Source organism: Mandrillus leucophaeus, unplaced genomic scaffold (genome assembly GCF_000951045.1).
Source record: "Mandrillus leucophaeus isolate KB7577 unplaced genomic scaffold, Mleu.le_1.0 Scaffold216, whole genome shotgun sequence".
Lineage (NCBI taxonomy): Eukaryota > Metazoa > Chordata > Mammalia > Primates > Cercopithecidae > Mandrillus > Mandrillus leucophaeus.
Window position 1 is genome coordinate 3,255,272 of NW_012102210.1, and position 16,851 is coordinate 3,272,122.

At 42.6% G+C, this 16,851-nt stretch overlaps 1 protein-coding gene across 1 annotated transcript in view; it reads left to right on the forward strand.

Annotated features, from left to right (window-relative positions):
* The window catches only part of STAMBP (STAM binding protein), a 56,249-nt gene that overhangs the window by 33,850 nt on the left and 5,548 nt on the right, over positions 1-16,851 (forward strand). Inside the window, exons 4-8 of the mRNA XM_011980698.1 lie at positions 3,474-3,549; positions 3,828-3,923; positions 6,328-6,694; positions 8,300-8,424; positions 9,318-9,455. Of these exons, the coding sequence (XP_011836088.1) occupies positions 3,474-3,549; positions 3,828-3,923; positions 6,328-6,694; positions 8,300-8,424; positions 9,318-9,455 (802 nt within the window). The remainder of the gene's footprint in view (positions 1-3,473; positions 3,550-3,827; positions 3,924-6,327; positions 6,695-8,299; positions 8,425-9,317; positions 9,456-16,851) is intronic.

Genomic DNA, 16,851 nt, shown 5'->3' on the forward strand with positions numbered 1-16,851 from the left:
ATTACAGGCTTGAGCCACCGCGCCCGGCCAATATCACCTTTTTTAAAGCTCATTAGCTAGTTAGTGTTAGTGTATTTTATGTCTGGGCCAAGACAGTTCTTCCAGTGTGGCCCAGGGAAGCCAAAAGTTTGGACACCCCTGCAAATAACTGAGTAATGGTGAGATTAAGTGACTTGCCCAGCGTCATACAGTTAGTAAGTGGCAAAACTAGGATTTGAGCCCAGGCATAGTGGCTCCAGAGCCAGCCCTCCTAACCACTAAGTTCTTTTACCTCCAGTATGAGTAATGGATTATGTTGCCCATTGTCTGTTTCAGGAGACCCTTTTGCTTATCTGTCTCCATTCAGAAAACAACTGGCTACAGTTGTTGAAGCAAGGGAAAGCTATTCATGTACAGGTCTGGGAGGGGTTTTTTTGTTTGTTTGTTTTTTGTTTTACTTATAAACTAGATTCCATTACATGGTTCAAAGTCAAAGTAATATAGAAAGGTATTTGGTGAAAAGTTTCACGCCTACTCTTATCTGTTCTATTTCCCCTGCCCTCATTTCTGTATATACTTCCTGTTTCTTTATATACTTACAAAGCAAAGTAAATAAATATGGCAGGTTGTCAAATAATGTCGTTTTGTCCAATGTCGTTTCGTTTTAATGTTGATGAGAAAAGAAAAATCCATTCCTGCCTGGGGCCACTGTCTGTGTGGAGTCTGCACATTCTCCCCATGTCTGTGTGGATTTTCTCTGGGTATTCAAACTTCTTCCCATATCCCAAAGGTCTGCACATTAGGTGAACTGGCATGTCTGAATTGTCCCCAGTCTGAATGAGTGCAAGTGTATGTGTGAGTGTGCCCTGCAATGGGATGGCATCCTCTCCAGGGTTGGTTCCCGCCTTGGCCTTGAGCTGCTGGGATGGACTCTGGCCACCTGGGACTAAATAAGCAGATAAATCCTTTACGTACTTGTTTATATAAGTCTTTCTTAAATGTATGTATAGCTAACATTTATTTCAGTGTCTAATATTAGAAGTGTTTTGGTCTGTATTTAGAAGTCTGGTGTTTTTGTGACGAGGATAGGTCAAAGGAGCTTAACTCTTGTTTATGTCAATTAGTGCATGGTAAAGTTGGTTTTGTTATATGTCATTGTGCTTAAAGTCACAGTTTCCAAGAATCTAGCAACATTAAGGACTTACTGTGTATACATGCATACATGTACATATATGTAATGTTTATTCATCAAATATTTATTGAGTGCCTCTTTATACAAGGCACTGTGCTGACTTGAGTATACAAAGAAGCAGGAAACATAGAAATCTCTGGCTTCAGGAAGCTCACAGTCTAGTTCTGTAATGAGAGTATAAGTGAACATAAAACATGGTATTTGTGTGACATAGTACTTTCTTAGCTGATTCAGGCCTCAATACAAAGCACATTCAGCCTGCTAAAGGTAGTAAATATTAATATGTATCTTGGCTTTTGGGGCTAAGGTGAGAGTTCTACTGAATTATCTATCAGTCTCTAAAATATAAGAAATGAATCTTATTTATTGTAATAGATTCTTCAGGACTTTATGGTTTGAACAAATGAATCTGTGTTTCTTTTAAATATAGACTTCAAGGAAACTGTTTTATATCTTTCTTTCATTTTTTTTTTTTTTATATATAGAGATAGGATTTCCCTCTGTCACCCAGGCTGGAGTGCAGTGGTGTGATCAAAGCTCACTGTAAGCTCAGGATTCTGGGATCGAGAGATCCTCCTGCCTCAGCCTCCCAAGCAGCTGGGACTACAGGTGCATACCATCACACCCAGCTAATTTTTGTGGGGTTTTTTTATGTTTTGTTTTGTTTATATATATAAAAATTTAAAAATATAGATAGAGACAAGGTCTCACTCTGTTACCCAGGCTGATCTTGAACTCCTGGGCTCAAGCAGTCTTCCTGCCTCAGTCTCCCAAAGTGCTGGGATTATAGGCATGAGCCACCACACTCAGCCTGTTTTATATCTTCTTCATGAATCCAAAAGGAAGCTTTTTAAAGAACTATTTTTATTTTAGAGTCCATCCCTGCCTTGAAGAGCCTTATCAAGTTGGATCAAAATGAAACTTCACACCTGTAATGCCAGCACTCTGGGAGGCCAAGGTGGGCGGATCATGAGGTCAGGAGATCGAGACCATCTTGGCTAACACGGTGAAACCCCATCTCTACTAAAAATACAAAAAATCAGTCGGGCGTGGTGGCGGGCGCCTGTAGTCCCAGCTACTTGGGAGGCTGAGGCAGGAGAATGGCGTGAACCCGGGAGGCAGAGCTTGCAGTGAGCTGAGATCCGGCCACTGCACTCCAGCCTGGGCGACACAGCGAGACTCCATCCCAAAAAAAAAGAAAAAAAACTAAAGGATGAGGACTTATAGTTTGTTTTGGTGGGGGTCATCTTTTTTCCTTATTGAGGCTTCCTCTTCCGATTACTCCTGCCCCATGGGCAGTAAGTAGAAAAGAGTTTATCCCAACTACAATATAATGTTTTAGAGCTATCGACAAGCTACCTTCAATTTATTTTTTTTAAATCTCAGTTTCTGTGTATTATAACTTAATTCTGTTAAAAGATATCTTTGTTCAGAACCCCTCCAGTATTTCTAGACATTCCAGAAACCATATGGAAGAAGTATGGTGTAGTAGTTAAAAGAATAGACTCTGGAGCAAGCCTGCTCATGTTGAAATTCTGAATCTGCTACTTTCTTTCTGTGACAAGTTACTGGACTTTTATTTATTTTCACTGCCCCTAAGTAGATGTCTTAAATGTCAGAAATTTGTGAATTGATTCAGTTTATTCTCCCCACTGAGCTTTAGAGCCAAGGACAAGAACCAAAAGATGAAATCTAGCATCTTATATTTATCTAAGCACTTTTCATCAAAGACAATACATACTAACATGTAATATGCACATACTATGTGCATAGAACACATGCACTAAGTATTTCCATGCATTTTATATGATGCAAAGTAATATTCTTCTTTGAAGGAACATGAATCCCAAAGGAAAAAAGCCAAAGTTAAAGGTTACGTAAGAACTAGAAGTAGTAAGGAAACATGGTTTTCTCTTCCTGCCCATGGCTGCCAAACTCTTCTCTGAAGACTGCTTTGTGACAGAAGCCCTTTCCTTTGAAAGCCTGTCACGTCACAAGAAAAAGATCTCTTTCTTTGGAGGTACATTTGTGGGCACATGAAAGGCTTTTACAAATTTTTTTGGCCATCGTTTTCATTGTGGGAATCTGGTGCTTGCTGCCTAGTTTGAGAGTAGAGGAAAAGACTCTGGCTTTTTAGGGGGATAGAGATGGGAAGGGAGCATGGCCCAGCTGGGTGTGCTAGCTGCACTTCTGGAACCTTTCATTTCATGTAAGGGCTTCAGGATAAGGGGGTTGCATAGCTTTAGGGTCTTACGGACATTTGGACCATTTGTTTCATAATCATTTTTAACTGTTTCCTTAGGCTTTTTATTGAGAAACTACCAAAGCATCGAGATTACAAATCTGCTGTCATTCCTGAAAAGAAAGACACAGTAAAGGTGGGTCTTGACTATCATTGTTGCCCATCTAAAAGCTTCAGAGCACTACAGACTGACTGCAAGATAAAAGTAGTAGTCTCTGCATCTGAGTATCAGATCCTACTATAGGAAATAAGGCCATTTCACCAGAACAGTTCTGAAGTAGCAGGTATGGTACAGTAGGGGGTATTTTAAATCATTTTGGGAAATGTTGCAATCACCAACTTGACTTAAGTCTTCTTTTGGATTCTCTAATTTTCTGGTATTGTTTTCATTCTATTTTCTGTTTGGTGTCTCAGAAATTAAAGGAGATTGCATTTCCCAAAGCAGAAGAGCTGAAGGCAGAACTGTTAAAACGATATACCAAAGAATATACAGAATATAATGAAGAAAAGGTCAGTATATAACAGCCAAGAAGAAAATTATTTTGCTTTTTTAGGCTGTGCCCTGGGATTGTAATATGACATTTCAATATATCCTGTGCTTTTAATGTGCTGTTTCACCTTTTTTGGGCAAAGACCAGAAACTCAAAAAAGTAGAACAACACCAGTGGTTAGGCTCAGGATTGTAACACAGATATAGCCTATTTGTTGAAGAGAGTGACTTGAGGGACCGAAAATCTGTTGCCTACCTGCTATATCTAGAGTGAGAATCCTAAGAACAATGAACATTCTCTCCATAACATAGGTTTTTAGATCAGACAATTTGAGGGTTTGATTCACATTTGGTTATACCTGAAGCTATTTATAAGAATTGACTTTTCAAGCTTTTTTTTTTTTTTTTTGAGACAATCTCACTCTGTCACCTAGGCTGGAGTGCAGTGGCACGATCTCAGCTCACTGCAAACTCTGCCTCCCCAGTTTAAGTAATTCTCCTACCTCAGCCTCCCAAGTGACTGGGACTGCAGGCATTTGCCACCACACCCGGCTGATTTTTGTATTTTTAGTAGAGATGAGATTCCACCATATTGGCCAGGCTGGTCTCAAACTTCTGACCTCAGGTGATCTGCCTGCCTCGGCCTTCCAAAGTGCTGGGATTACAGGCATGAGCCGCTGCACCCAGCCATTTCAAGCTATTTTCAAATGACCTTTTTGGGAAGAGTCAGTTACAACATGTGGAGAAACTCCTAGGGTGCTGTCAGTGGCCAGCTGTGAATACATACTGCAGCCACTCACAGGCTGTTGTGTAGCTGTCTGCTGGTGTCTATTCTGGACTCTGATGTTGAAAATCAGCAGAGGGATGAACAGCTATGAGGTATATATTTCTTTTTTTTTGAGACGGAGTCGCTCTGTCGCCCAGGCTGGAGTGCAGTGGCGCGATCTCCGCTCACTGCAAGCTCCGCCGCCTCCCAGGTTCACGCCATTCTCCTGCCTCAGCCTCCTGAGTAGCTGGGACTACAAGCGCCCGCCACCATGCCCGACTAATTTTTTTTGTGTTTTTAGTAGAGACGGGGTTTCACCATGTTTGCCAGGATGGTCTCGATCTCCTGACCTCGTGATCCGCCTGTCTCGGCCTCCCAAAGTGCTGGGATTACAGGCATGAGCCACCAAGCCCGGCCTGAGGCATATATTTCTAAAGCACCAAATGAGTGTAAGCTTTAAGGAGGAGGTTATTACTTAGCATTTCTTTTTTCTTTTTTTTTTTTTTTAATCAAAGTGCCACTCAAGTATTTCTTATTAGCTTAAAATGTCACTCTGTGTTGAACAAATACATAAATACCATAAAAATTTCAGAGGCTTCATTTTGGGTTAAAATTCAGTAGAAGGCCAGGTGTGGTCGCTCATGCCTGTAATCCCAGCACTTTGAGAAGCTGAGGTGGGTGATTGCTTGAGTGCAGGAGTTCGAGACCAGCCTGGGCAACATGGTGAAACCCCCTCTCTACAAAAAATACAAAAATTAGTGTGGTGGCACGCACCTCTGGTTTCAGCTATTGGGGAGACTGAGATGGGAGGATCACCTGAGCCCAGGGAGATTGAGGCTGCAGTGAGCCATGATTAGCTACTACAGTCCAGTCTGGGTGACAGAGTAAGACTCTCTCTCTCTAAAAAAAAAAAAAAAAAAAATTCAGTAAAGACCCCCAAAATAGCAGGTATAAGTTTGGTTCTGGTTCTATTTTATAGCCTTGCTTGAAATATAGAATATATACATGACACAGAGAGAATGAAACTGTGATACAGGTTAGGAGAACACAGACAATAAGTTGCATCAAGATTTCAGGCCAGACATTGTAGCTCACGCCTGGAATCCCAGCACTTCAGGAGGCCAAGGTGGGCAGATTATTTGAGCCCATTAGTTCAAGACTAGCCTGGGCAACATGGTGAAACCCTGTCTCTACAAAAAATACAAAAATTAGCCAGGTGTGGTGGTGCACGCCTGTGGTCCCACCTGCTTAGGAGGCTGAAGTGGGAGGATCGCTTGAGCCTGGGAGGTCGAGGCTGCAGTGAGCTGTGATCATGCCATTGCACTTCAGCCTGGGAAACAGAGTGAGACCCTGTCTCAAAAAAAAAAGAAAAAGATTTCAGTGAAGAGGAAAGTGCATTAGGTAGAATCATTGCCAGGAGGATATTGAGAGGATTGGGATTTTAATTGTCCTTGGAGATAGGTACAGTGGCCGGATAGAAAGGGGTGGTGACTAACTCCATAGGTATAAAGATACTGAGGAAAGCATGAAGCCTGTGTTAGGTAATCAGGCCAGAGCAGAAGTACATTTTGGAAATCTCTGTGCTAAAAAGCCTTGTTCTCCTGAAGTGTGAAGTCACTGATGTGTGAAGTGTTAGCCTAAATTTTCTCTCTTTGTAGAAGAAGGAAGCAGAGGAATTGGCCCGAAACATGGCCATCCAGCAAGAGCTGGAAAAGGAAAAACAGAGGGTAGCACAACAGAAGCAGCAGCAATTGGAACAGGAACAGTTCCATGCCTTCGAGGAGATGATCCGGAACCAGGAGCTAGAAAAAGAGCGACTGAAAATTGTACAGGAATTTGGGAAGGTGGACCCTGGCCTAGGTGGCCCACTAGTGCCTGACTTGGAGAAGCCCTCCTTAGATGTGTTCCCCACCTCACCTGTCTCATCCACACAGCCTTCAGACTGTCACACAACTGTAAGGCCAGCTAAGCCACCTGTGGTGGACAGGTCCTTGAAACCTGGAGCACTAAGCAACTCAGAAAGTAGTAAGTGCATTTGCTGATGTCCTCTTCTTTCTCAGTTGCAACCAAACAGTATCATTCTGATGGGGTCAACCTAAGATTACCTTCCTGATCCCACTCATTAAGCTTTGGTCACAGAAACCCATCTGATAAGTATTGCTGTACTGTGTCCTAATACACTGGCTCTATTATAAAAGTGGCCTTTGCTGAAACCTAGTCTGGTCGATTTTCTGAAGAGCTTAATATTATTCTTGAAAGTCAGACTATCAACTTTTTAGTTGAAAGGAAAGGAATTTGCCAAACCTAATTCATAATCCTCAGATAACATCATCAGACTGCTGTGTGACTGTGTCTCCTGCTCTGACTTTGTTACCTCTCTAGCAATTCAGATCTTGCTGTTGAATACGCAAAAGCAGAACATCTTTTGTCCCCCCACCTTTTTTTTAAATATGAAAATACAGCTGTGAGAGACACTTCCTAACTTTAGCTTGCTGGCTGTCTCACGGAGTTTCTCCATGGTGTTCGGAAACTGGGTCCATTCTTGGCATTTTTTATGATCTACTTTATTCATGCCCTTTTTGGGGGACTACACTGTATTTTTTATTTTGTTGTGGTTTGGCATTTTAACTTCTTCCAAAAGACTAAGTTCAGAAGTAAATAACTGCCCAGATTGTTTTCCATTCTCAAGAATTTACACTAGTGTATTTCTTTTAAAGTCATACTCTGATATTATCTGAGATAAAGATTTAAAATTAAAAGTTCAGACGAATGGGCAGTGTCTTAGTCCATTTTGTGCTGCTATAACAGAATACTTGAGGCTGGGTAATTTATAATGAACACAAATTTATTTGGTTCATAGTTCTGGAGAGTAGGAAGTCCAAGATCCAGGGGCCTGGCAGGGGCCTTCTTGCTGCATCATCCCACAACAGAAAGGTGGAAGGGCAAACAAAGATCCCTCATAGCCTCATCGCCTCTTAAAGATCCCACCTCTCAATAATTTTGCATTAGGAATTAAGTTTCCATGACATGAACTTTGGGAGACACAGTCAAACCACAGCAAGGAGGTTATTTTTTTAATTCTTTGTATTAGATTCTGACAGAAAATTCCTGAATGTTTAAAGAACTTGTCTCTTTTTTTCCCTACTAAATTTTATTTTTTACTTTTTTTTTTTAAGTTTTTGTGGGTACATAGTAGGTGGGTGTATTTATAGAGTACATGAGATGTTTTGGTACAGGCATGCAATATGAAATAAGCACGTCATGGAGAATGGGGTATCCATCCCCTCAAGCATTTATCCTTTGAGTTACAAACAATCCAATGACATTCTTAAGGTTATTTTTAAGAAAACTTTTCTTAAGTTAGTAGTTTGCCCTTTTCTTAACTTGAATAATTAAAGCCTACTATTTTCTCTTCTTGAAGTAATGTGCTCCTTAAAGCTGTGGCCCAAGATCGGAGAAGAGACTTTACAACCCTTGTTTTGGTGCGGTTAGAATGAGATCCCCACTCACTGCCTGAAGCTGGGGGGATCCCAGTGGCTTAACGTTGCTCTCCCAGGGCTGCCAGCTGTGAGGACTACTTGAGGAGGTGGGGCTCAGTGATCTCAGACTTTTCTCCTTTCTCCATTACAGTTCCTACAATCGATGGATTGCGCCATGTCGTGGTGCCCGGGCGACTGTGCCCACAGTTTCTCCAGTTAGCCAGTGCCAATACTGCCCGGGGAGTGGAGACATGTGGAATTCTCTGTGGAAAACTGGTAAAAAAAACCAAACTCTTCTCTGAACCGAAACTGTTTCTTCCCCTCTTGGCATCCTGTGACTCCCAGAGAAAATATCCAGGGTCAGTTACTCTTTGTACCAATCCCTCCACTGAAGGAACCGTGGATTGCATAATTTCATGTCACGTTGAATTTGGTGACCCTGTATTGATTGATTGAATTGAAGTGATTATTTTAATGCTATTAGTAAGAAATACCTCATTTTAAACTTGGTAGGAAGATGCAGTCATTATCTACATATCAGTTTTTTTAGTACCTACTTTATGGTAGGACCTGGGAATATGAAATATGTAAAGCACATAGTATGTGTCCACAAAAAGTGCCCAGTCACTTTGGGGAGAAGGCAGACATGCACTAAAGTCTAACCATCATGCTAAAAAGTATGTACAGTGTAAGTATTGAGAATTTTGAGGAAGGAAAGGTCACTGAATGGAGGCACTTAAAGAACCCATTACTGCTGAATGAATAAATAAATGAAGTGGAGTAAATGTAAGCTGAGGCTTATGGGATGAGGTGGACTTAAGGAAACAGTGACAGGAAAACGATTTTAGACCTGAGCAAGGGAAGATAAATGGTACTCTACTCAGAGCTTCTGAGCAGACCAGTTTGGCACAGCAAGAAATTTCCTCAGGGCTGTGATGCTTGCCCAGACTGCAGAGTTCTAGGGTTGGTCTCTGCATCGGTTGCTGTACAGAGCACCCCAGGCAATGTGCATGAGCAGCCAAGGTTGTGAACCACTGAGTGGCAGGACTTCTGCTGTGTGGGTAGGACTTTCACTCGTATAGATGCTTACGTTTCCACTTTCGGGATGGAGTGGAGCAGGGTTACATGAGCGCCAGAGAATTGTGACCAGCTGTTTTCTCCTTTGGCAGATGAGGAATGAATTTACCATTACTCATGTTCTCATCCCCAAGCAAAGTGCTGGGTCTGATTACTGCAACACAGAGAACGAAGAAGAACTTTTCCTCATACAGGATCAGCAGGGCCTCATCACGCTGGGCTGGATTCATGTAAGCAATTCTGAGCTCTCTGAGAGTTAGTCTCCGCCTCTCCCGTGGTGGTATAAACACACTGCGTGTTTCTTTGAACAAAGTCAATTATATCCAGATTATTTATTGTTTTTCTCTCTTTTGGATGCGGTCCTTAGCATACTTGACTATTGTACTTCTATATTGTTTTCTTCCCACTTAGGGCTTTTAATTTTTTTAACTTTTTATTTATTTTTTAGTAAAAATAAACTGTTTTCCCTAAAGTTCTAGTTACCCTCTGAGTATGACTGGTGATGGGATGCTGGCCTAGAATACATGTGGACATTGACCATAGAGACTATGCCTACTGTATACAGATGATGTTCCTTAAAGGTATATAACTCAAAATATTTTAAATGAGCCAAGGAGGTTAATTCAGGTGCTTGCATTTGGTCATTTGGTCTTTCTTAAAGCATCTTTATATAAACAAGAAGGGCTATAAATACACATGATTTTCAAGTGTCTGCATATCTTGTGCAGCCTTCTGGTAATGTTCAGGTAAAATATGATGTCTTCCCTAAAGATCATTTTTAAATTTTTCTTTCTATTCCTTTTTAAGCCCTCACTCTCATAACCCAAGCTGCATTTTATGTTGTATGACAGAGTTGCAAATAAATTGGCTTATTCTTGGATTACACATACTTGTATGCCAGAATTTGGGAAAGACTGACCTGTGAGGCAGTCCCGTGTGCCGTCCGTCCTTTCTTCTGTTCTATTACATTCATGTTGGTGATTTGCCAGTTATTGTGTATCCCCACCACACCCCCATTGTAGTAGATGGGGGAGAGAAAACTTGTTCCTTATCTGCCAGGGGATACAAATTTGAGTAAGGTATGATTTTAGCCTCATGAAGGAGATTAAATAAATAGACAATTAATAACTTCACCTGGGGCAGAATGTGCTAAGGGTTTCAAGAGGTGCCAGGAAGGCACTGTGGAATTCACAGGAAGGAGGGACCATGCCTGATAGGGTTTAGTAGAATGTTGGCAAGCTGGACCTAGGTCAAGTTCCTTATGGAGCAGACAAGTAGAGAAGAGGCAGACTCTGTTCCTGGAGCATTGTGGGGACCAGTTCGCTGAGATTTGTGATTCATATCAGGAAATAATGGTAGACATGTATTTTTGTTTTTTGTTTTTTTTGAGACAGAGTTTCACTCTTGTCACCCAGGCTGGAGTGCAATGGCAAGATCTTGGCTCACTGCAACCTCCGCCTCCCAGATTCAAGCAATTCTCCTACCTCAGCCTCCCAAGTAGCTGGGACTACAAGCGCCCGCCACCATGCCCAGCTAATAATTTTGTATTTTTGGCGGAGATGGGGTTTCACCATGTTGGCCAGACTGGTCTTGAACTCCTGATCTCAGGTGATCCACCCGCCTTGCTTCCCAAAGTTCTGGGATTACAGGCATGAGCCACCGCGCCCGGCTAGATATGTTTTAATGCAGTACATTGGAGCCGTGTTCTGGAGGGTCTGGGGTGGACAGGCAGAATTGTTCCACTTTTTAGTAAGTGGAGAATTCTTAAAGGATTTTGAGCAGAACAATGATATGATTAAAGCCATACTTTAGAAAATTTAACGTAAGTACAGTTTTAAGGTTGTGGCAAGGAGATGATTTAAGAGGTTAGTGTGCTGATAAAAATCTAATAATGATGAGATCTAGGGTGATGCCATTGTGTTTGAGAAGGAGGAGATGAGTGTAGGATTTCAGAGGATTTGAGAAATGAGTAATAGAGAATGATGACTCAGAGTCAATGGTGACTTAGAGGTTTGGGGCCTTGCAGTGAACATCTCGTAAGCAAAAGTAGGGGATCCAGGAGAAGGATTTGATTTGAAAGTGGGGTTCAGTTCTGAGCAAGTTGAATTTCAGGTACTGGTGAGATATCAAATCATTGGAGGTAGTTATCAGCCAGTTGGCAATGTAGGGCTAGAACTTGGGAGCAAAGTCAAAGCAGGAGAGAGGGCTCTGGGAATCCACTATGTAGTGCTGATCTTGGAAGCCCTGGAAGGGGGAGAAGAGTCTAGAGCAAGAAAAGGTTCACTGGCAACTTAGGGGACAGGCCACCTAAGGGAACATAGAATGTAGTTAGCAATGAAGCAAAGAGATGTATGAAAAAGGTGAGGGTAGTGTTAAGGGACAGAAGCCATAGCAGGAGGAAGGTGTTTGTTTTTTTTTTTTTTTTTTTTTTTTTCGGAGTCTCGCATTGTCGCCTAGGTTGGGGTGCAATGGCGAGATCTTAGCTCACTGCAACCTCCGCCTCCCAGGTTCAAGTGATTCTCCTGCCTCAGCCTTCTGAGAAGCTGTGATTACGGGCAGCTGCCACCATGCCTGGCTAATTTTTTTTTTTTTTTTTTTTTTGTATTTTTAGTGGAGACTGGATTTCACTATGTTGGCCAGGCTGGTCTCAAAATCCTGACCTTGGGATCCACCCACCTCGGCCTCCCAAAGTGCTGGGATTACAGGCATGAGCCACCACGCCCAGCCGAGAAAGGCTTTAAGAAAGAATTTCCGGATGTTAACCATGTCACATGCTGCGGAGAGCTCCAGAATGGTGAAGACTTGGATCGGCCTGGATTTGATCAAATTATTGAGGACCTCGATTTAGTGTGTTTTAGGCATTAATGGGAGTAGACTGTAAGAGTTTAATAAGTCATAGGGATTAAAGTTGTGGAGATAATGAAGTGTACACTACCATTTTGAGCAACTTAGCTCTAGAGGAAAGGAGAAAGATGGGATGGTGGTTTAAGGAGAAGCTGGGTTGAGAGAATGTTTGGTTGATTGTTCAGAGTGAAAGGCTTGAACGTGTTTTGTTTTGATTTTGTTTTTCAAAAGCTTTGTATTTTGAAATATAACACATATATATAAGAAAGCACACAGAAACTAATTATATACTTTAGGCCGGGCGCGGTGGCTCACGCCTGTAATCCCAGCACTTTGGGAGGCCAAGGCAGGCGGATCACGAGGTCAGGAGTTCGAAACCAGCCTGGCCAACATAGTGAAACCCTGTCTCTACTAAGAACACAAAATTAGCCGGGCATGGTGGCACATGCCTGTAGTCCCAGCTACTCAAGAGGCTGTGGCAGGAGAATCGCTTGAACCCCGGAGGCGGAGGTTATGGTGAGCCAAGATCACGCCACTGCACTCCAGCCTGGGCAACAGAGCGAGACTTGGTCTTGGGAAAGAAAGAAACTAAATGTACACTTTGACAAATCATTAAACAAATATCTATGTACATACACTACCTAGGTCAGGAAACAGAACGCTGTCAGGAGCATGCATGCCCTAAGGGAGGGAAGTCCTCTCTCCCTTGCTTCGTTTATAATTTCACCACTTCAGTGTGTATCTCTAAACACTAGTTTACTTTTGCCTGGCTTTTACCTTTTTGTAAATGGAATTATACCATATGTATATTTGTGTCTTGCTTCTTTTGCTCAACATTTTGACGGTTTATCCACATTCTAGTGTGTAGTTTTCTGAACATGTTCTTATGCCCAATGAGCCAACAATAGAGATGGAAAAGGGCAGGAGAATCAAGGTAATGTGATGATAAGGAAGGACCGAATCAGAAGCACAAAGAGGGATTCATCTCACAGGGGGAAAAACATCCATTCCTCCAAGACAGGATTGAATGAACAGAAATGAAGATACAGAGAGATTTTTGAAATGATATCTGGAGGAGTTGAGGAAACACGTTTTAGACAATCTTGACCTCAATAAAGTTGGAGTCTAGGTCTGCTGTTGAGCAAGAGGGAGACCAAGGAGGATTTAGAAACTGGAGGAGATGGGGGAAAGGTTAGGATCATTCTGTACAGACTTCAGGTAGAACTTAGCTACAAATGAATAAAAGCGTTTTAAGTATCAGTGAGGGCCCAGCTGGGAACAGATTTAGAGCCTAAATTGATAGTAGTTCAGCTTATTTATTTATTTATTTATTTATTTATTTTGAGATGAGGTCTCACTGTGTTGTTTATGTTGGAGTACAGTGGCTATTCACAGGTGCAATCATACTGCACTACAGCCTCGAACTCCTGGGCCCAAGTGATCCTCCTGCCTCAGCCTCCTGAGTAGCTAGGACTACAAGCAAACACCACCATGCCCAGCTAGTTCAGCTTTTTTTCCTCCATAACATTTCTGCACCATTCCTTCCTAATTCGGGATTAAAAACAAACAGGCTGAGTGTGGTGGCTCACACCTGTAATCACAGCACTTTGGGAGGCCACGGTGGGAGGATCTCTTGAGCCCAGGAGTTCAAGACCAGCCTGGGCAACATAGCAAGACATCATCTCTATAAATTTAAAAGAATTATGCATTTGTGGTGGCACACGCCTGTGGTCCCAGCTACTTGGGAGGCTGAGGCAGGAAGATTGCTTGAGACTGGAGGTCAAGGCTGCAGTGAGAGCCGTGATCACGCCACTGCACTCCAGCCTGGGCAACAGAGTGAAAACCCTGTCTCAAAAACAAACGAAAAGCAGACCGTAAGATTTATTCAGATCTTGAAATTGGCCAGAGGAAAATGCAAAAGATCAGTTCTTTTTTCTTAACCTTGTCAACTATAAATCAGCTTCCCAGGTCAGAAACTTTGTATGGTCATGGATTGATCACCAACTGTTGTCAGACCTCCAGCCCAGAACTCAAGGCACTCCTCATCATGTCTCAGCCCCATCTGAGCTATTTCCCTCTAGGGAAAATTTCCCATCCAGGCACCCAGGCTGCCTTCAGCATTCACCCTCCTTGCTCATTTCTGCTCCTTCGGCATATTGTTTTCTCTTTGTGAAAGTGCCTTCCTCTATCCCCAGCAGCAGGGGCACAGTGAACATAGTGAACTTTCATTCAAGAAACTTGACTGTGAAAGGAAGGAGGGAGAGAAGGTACAATAGAGAGGAGCGGGGGATCACGGCAAAGTTTTTTGATACCGTTTAATAGTTGTTTACTGAGTCCGTGCTTATGTCTCTTTATTATCTTTCTGGCTACCCACATTTACTCCCAGTTAGAATCCTGGGCTCTAACCATGGGATGGAAGGTGGTGTTGGCACAGGCCACTGCTCCTTAGCAGCCTAAAGGATTATATTCGCATCAGGTAGAAACTTTGTGGTCACTGAAGTCCTTACATGTCCCGTGAAGACTTGTGTGTGGATTTGCTGCCTGCACTCAGCTAACACGTTCCCGTCCTGAAGGCTTCTTTCACAGTGAGCTCATCACAGCACCCCGTGGAATGGTGCTTCTCAGATGAGGCTGCACATAAGAATCACTTAGTGAGCTTTCAAGAAAAGTGTTCCCTCATGATGGTTCTTTCCAGGGATGGGGTGCAGGAGTCTGGGCTTTTGTCAAGCTCCACAGGAGATTTGTTTTTTTGGACAGCAGGTTTGAAAACGCTAGTCAATTGCATGTTTTTATTGTCTGTGCTTTTCTGTCAGTGAACGTTGGTTGTCTTTTTGAATCATGCTAGATCTTTTTCCATTTTTGTTACCTAAGATCACACCTCCTCTAAGATGAACATAAGTCATTATATGGTTGTCTGTTTTGCATATAAAATATGTGCTTAATAAAACAAACAATGGAAACAAATTAATCAGGATGCACATTTAGGTGATGCTTTAACTGATTAAGCTCAAATTTTAGAATCGTGTTCTCCTTCCAAACAGAATGGTCTCCTTTGTATGGTTTAACTATCCACTGAAATTCAAGTAGTCCCCTACCTCCCATATCTTCCTTGGATGATGCTTTAGCTACAGGACAGCCTTTGCCTATAGAACCTGATTCATGCTTGACCTTTTAACACCTCTGTGGGAAAGAAGAATCATTCATCTAATTGTGGTTTACTAAGTCCTTGACTTCTACTATGTTGAAATACTGGGTATGTACCTTCTGTTCCAGAATGGGTGACTCGATGGTATGGAGAGACCTTGTAAGGAACCAAATAAGTCTTGATGGTCAATTAGAAATTATGAGTCTCTTGAAAAACAAAAACCTGAATCATCCAGAGAGAAACACTTCTTAGAGGAGATAGAAGAAATTCCCTAGGAAAAGTTCCAAGGGCCACTGCGTGCCGTTCACAGTTGTTGAGGACACTCATCTACCTTGTCCATGGATGCCCATCATGACAACCCCAGTAACACCTTTGATTCCATGGATCCCTGGGTGAATCCAACATCATAGTCCTTGAGTTCTTCCAGTTTGGTTCAAGAACAGGAGAACCAGAGCAGGAAATATCAGCAAACAACCTCCTCGTCTGTCTCCAACCCCGAGACACAAATGTCTTTGCCTGTCTCCACTCCTACTGTCTGGTGATCTTTGTGCAGCAGGTATGCTTCTGAAGGAGGTCTCCAAGCCAGTTTCTGTGTGCTGTCATCTGAGATGGGGTTCCCCTTGCCGGTTCTCACACCCCACAAGACCCACCACACTGATCTCCTGGCTAGCACACACCAACCTCAGGGAGGCCTTTTCTTCACACTTGGAACCCAGATCTTGATTTCCATTTGAAAGGTCAGAATTTGTTTAACTGGAATGTGGCACAGCATTGAATTCTTCTGCCTTGTCTGTTTCAGCTTCAGAATTCTGTTTTTCTCCCACTTTGCAGTGGTCTTTGAGTTTTAACACTGAGGAAGAGTATCTTTCCCCAATGATGCCCCAGATGGAAGGTTTGAGCTCTGTCCCTGGGTCCTCTCCATACCCCCCTAGTTTAATGGCCCAATGTCTTGATGCCTTCTCACATCACGGCTCTGCAGCCTACAGTCTTTCATCCAACCAGGAATTCCAGAACCCATCAGGCACCCTAGATCTTCTAAACCGGTGGGATCAGAGTCCCCGTTTTGGGTAGTACAGAGAGGAAAGTTCCCCCTTGTGTTTACCTCCCTTTTTTGTCTGCCTACTCCAGTTCCCCCTTTCTTGAGTGCTCAAGCTGCCTAACCTCTTCCACTGTCTTCAAACAAGGGAAGCCAGAAAGTTCCAAGCCTCTTCGTCCTCAGTTTACTTTTGTCCAGTACAGCCTCAGTGACCTCTGGGAGCTCTCTCCCTGAGAAGGTTGTCTGAGTGAATTAGATGAAATGTGGTGGGTGGGTTATTTGATATGTCATCTATAACCATGAGCTAGGACAGCATGCACTTGCTTGGGCTTAATGGTGTTGCTTTCCATTAGAAAAAAGATCACCTTATCATTCATCAGACACTCTACAGAATCTCAGAATTATGGTTCTGCACAATGTAAGTGAGAGCATACATCCACCTACCCAGGAATTGAAGTGGGATCTCCCCCACCCCATTTGTAGCATCTCCCTATGCTTGCTCTTCAGACAAATCCCCATCTGTTTAGTTGTCATTCTGCTGGGGCCAATGCAATCTAAGTTATTTCGTTTCCTTAGTTATTTTCATCCCCTTCCCCTCTCT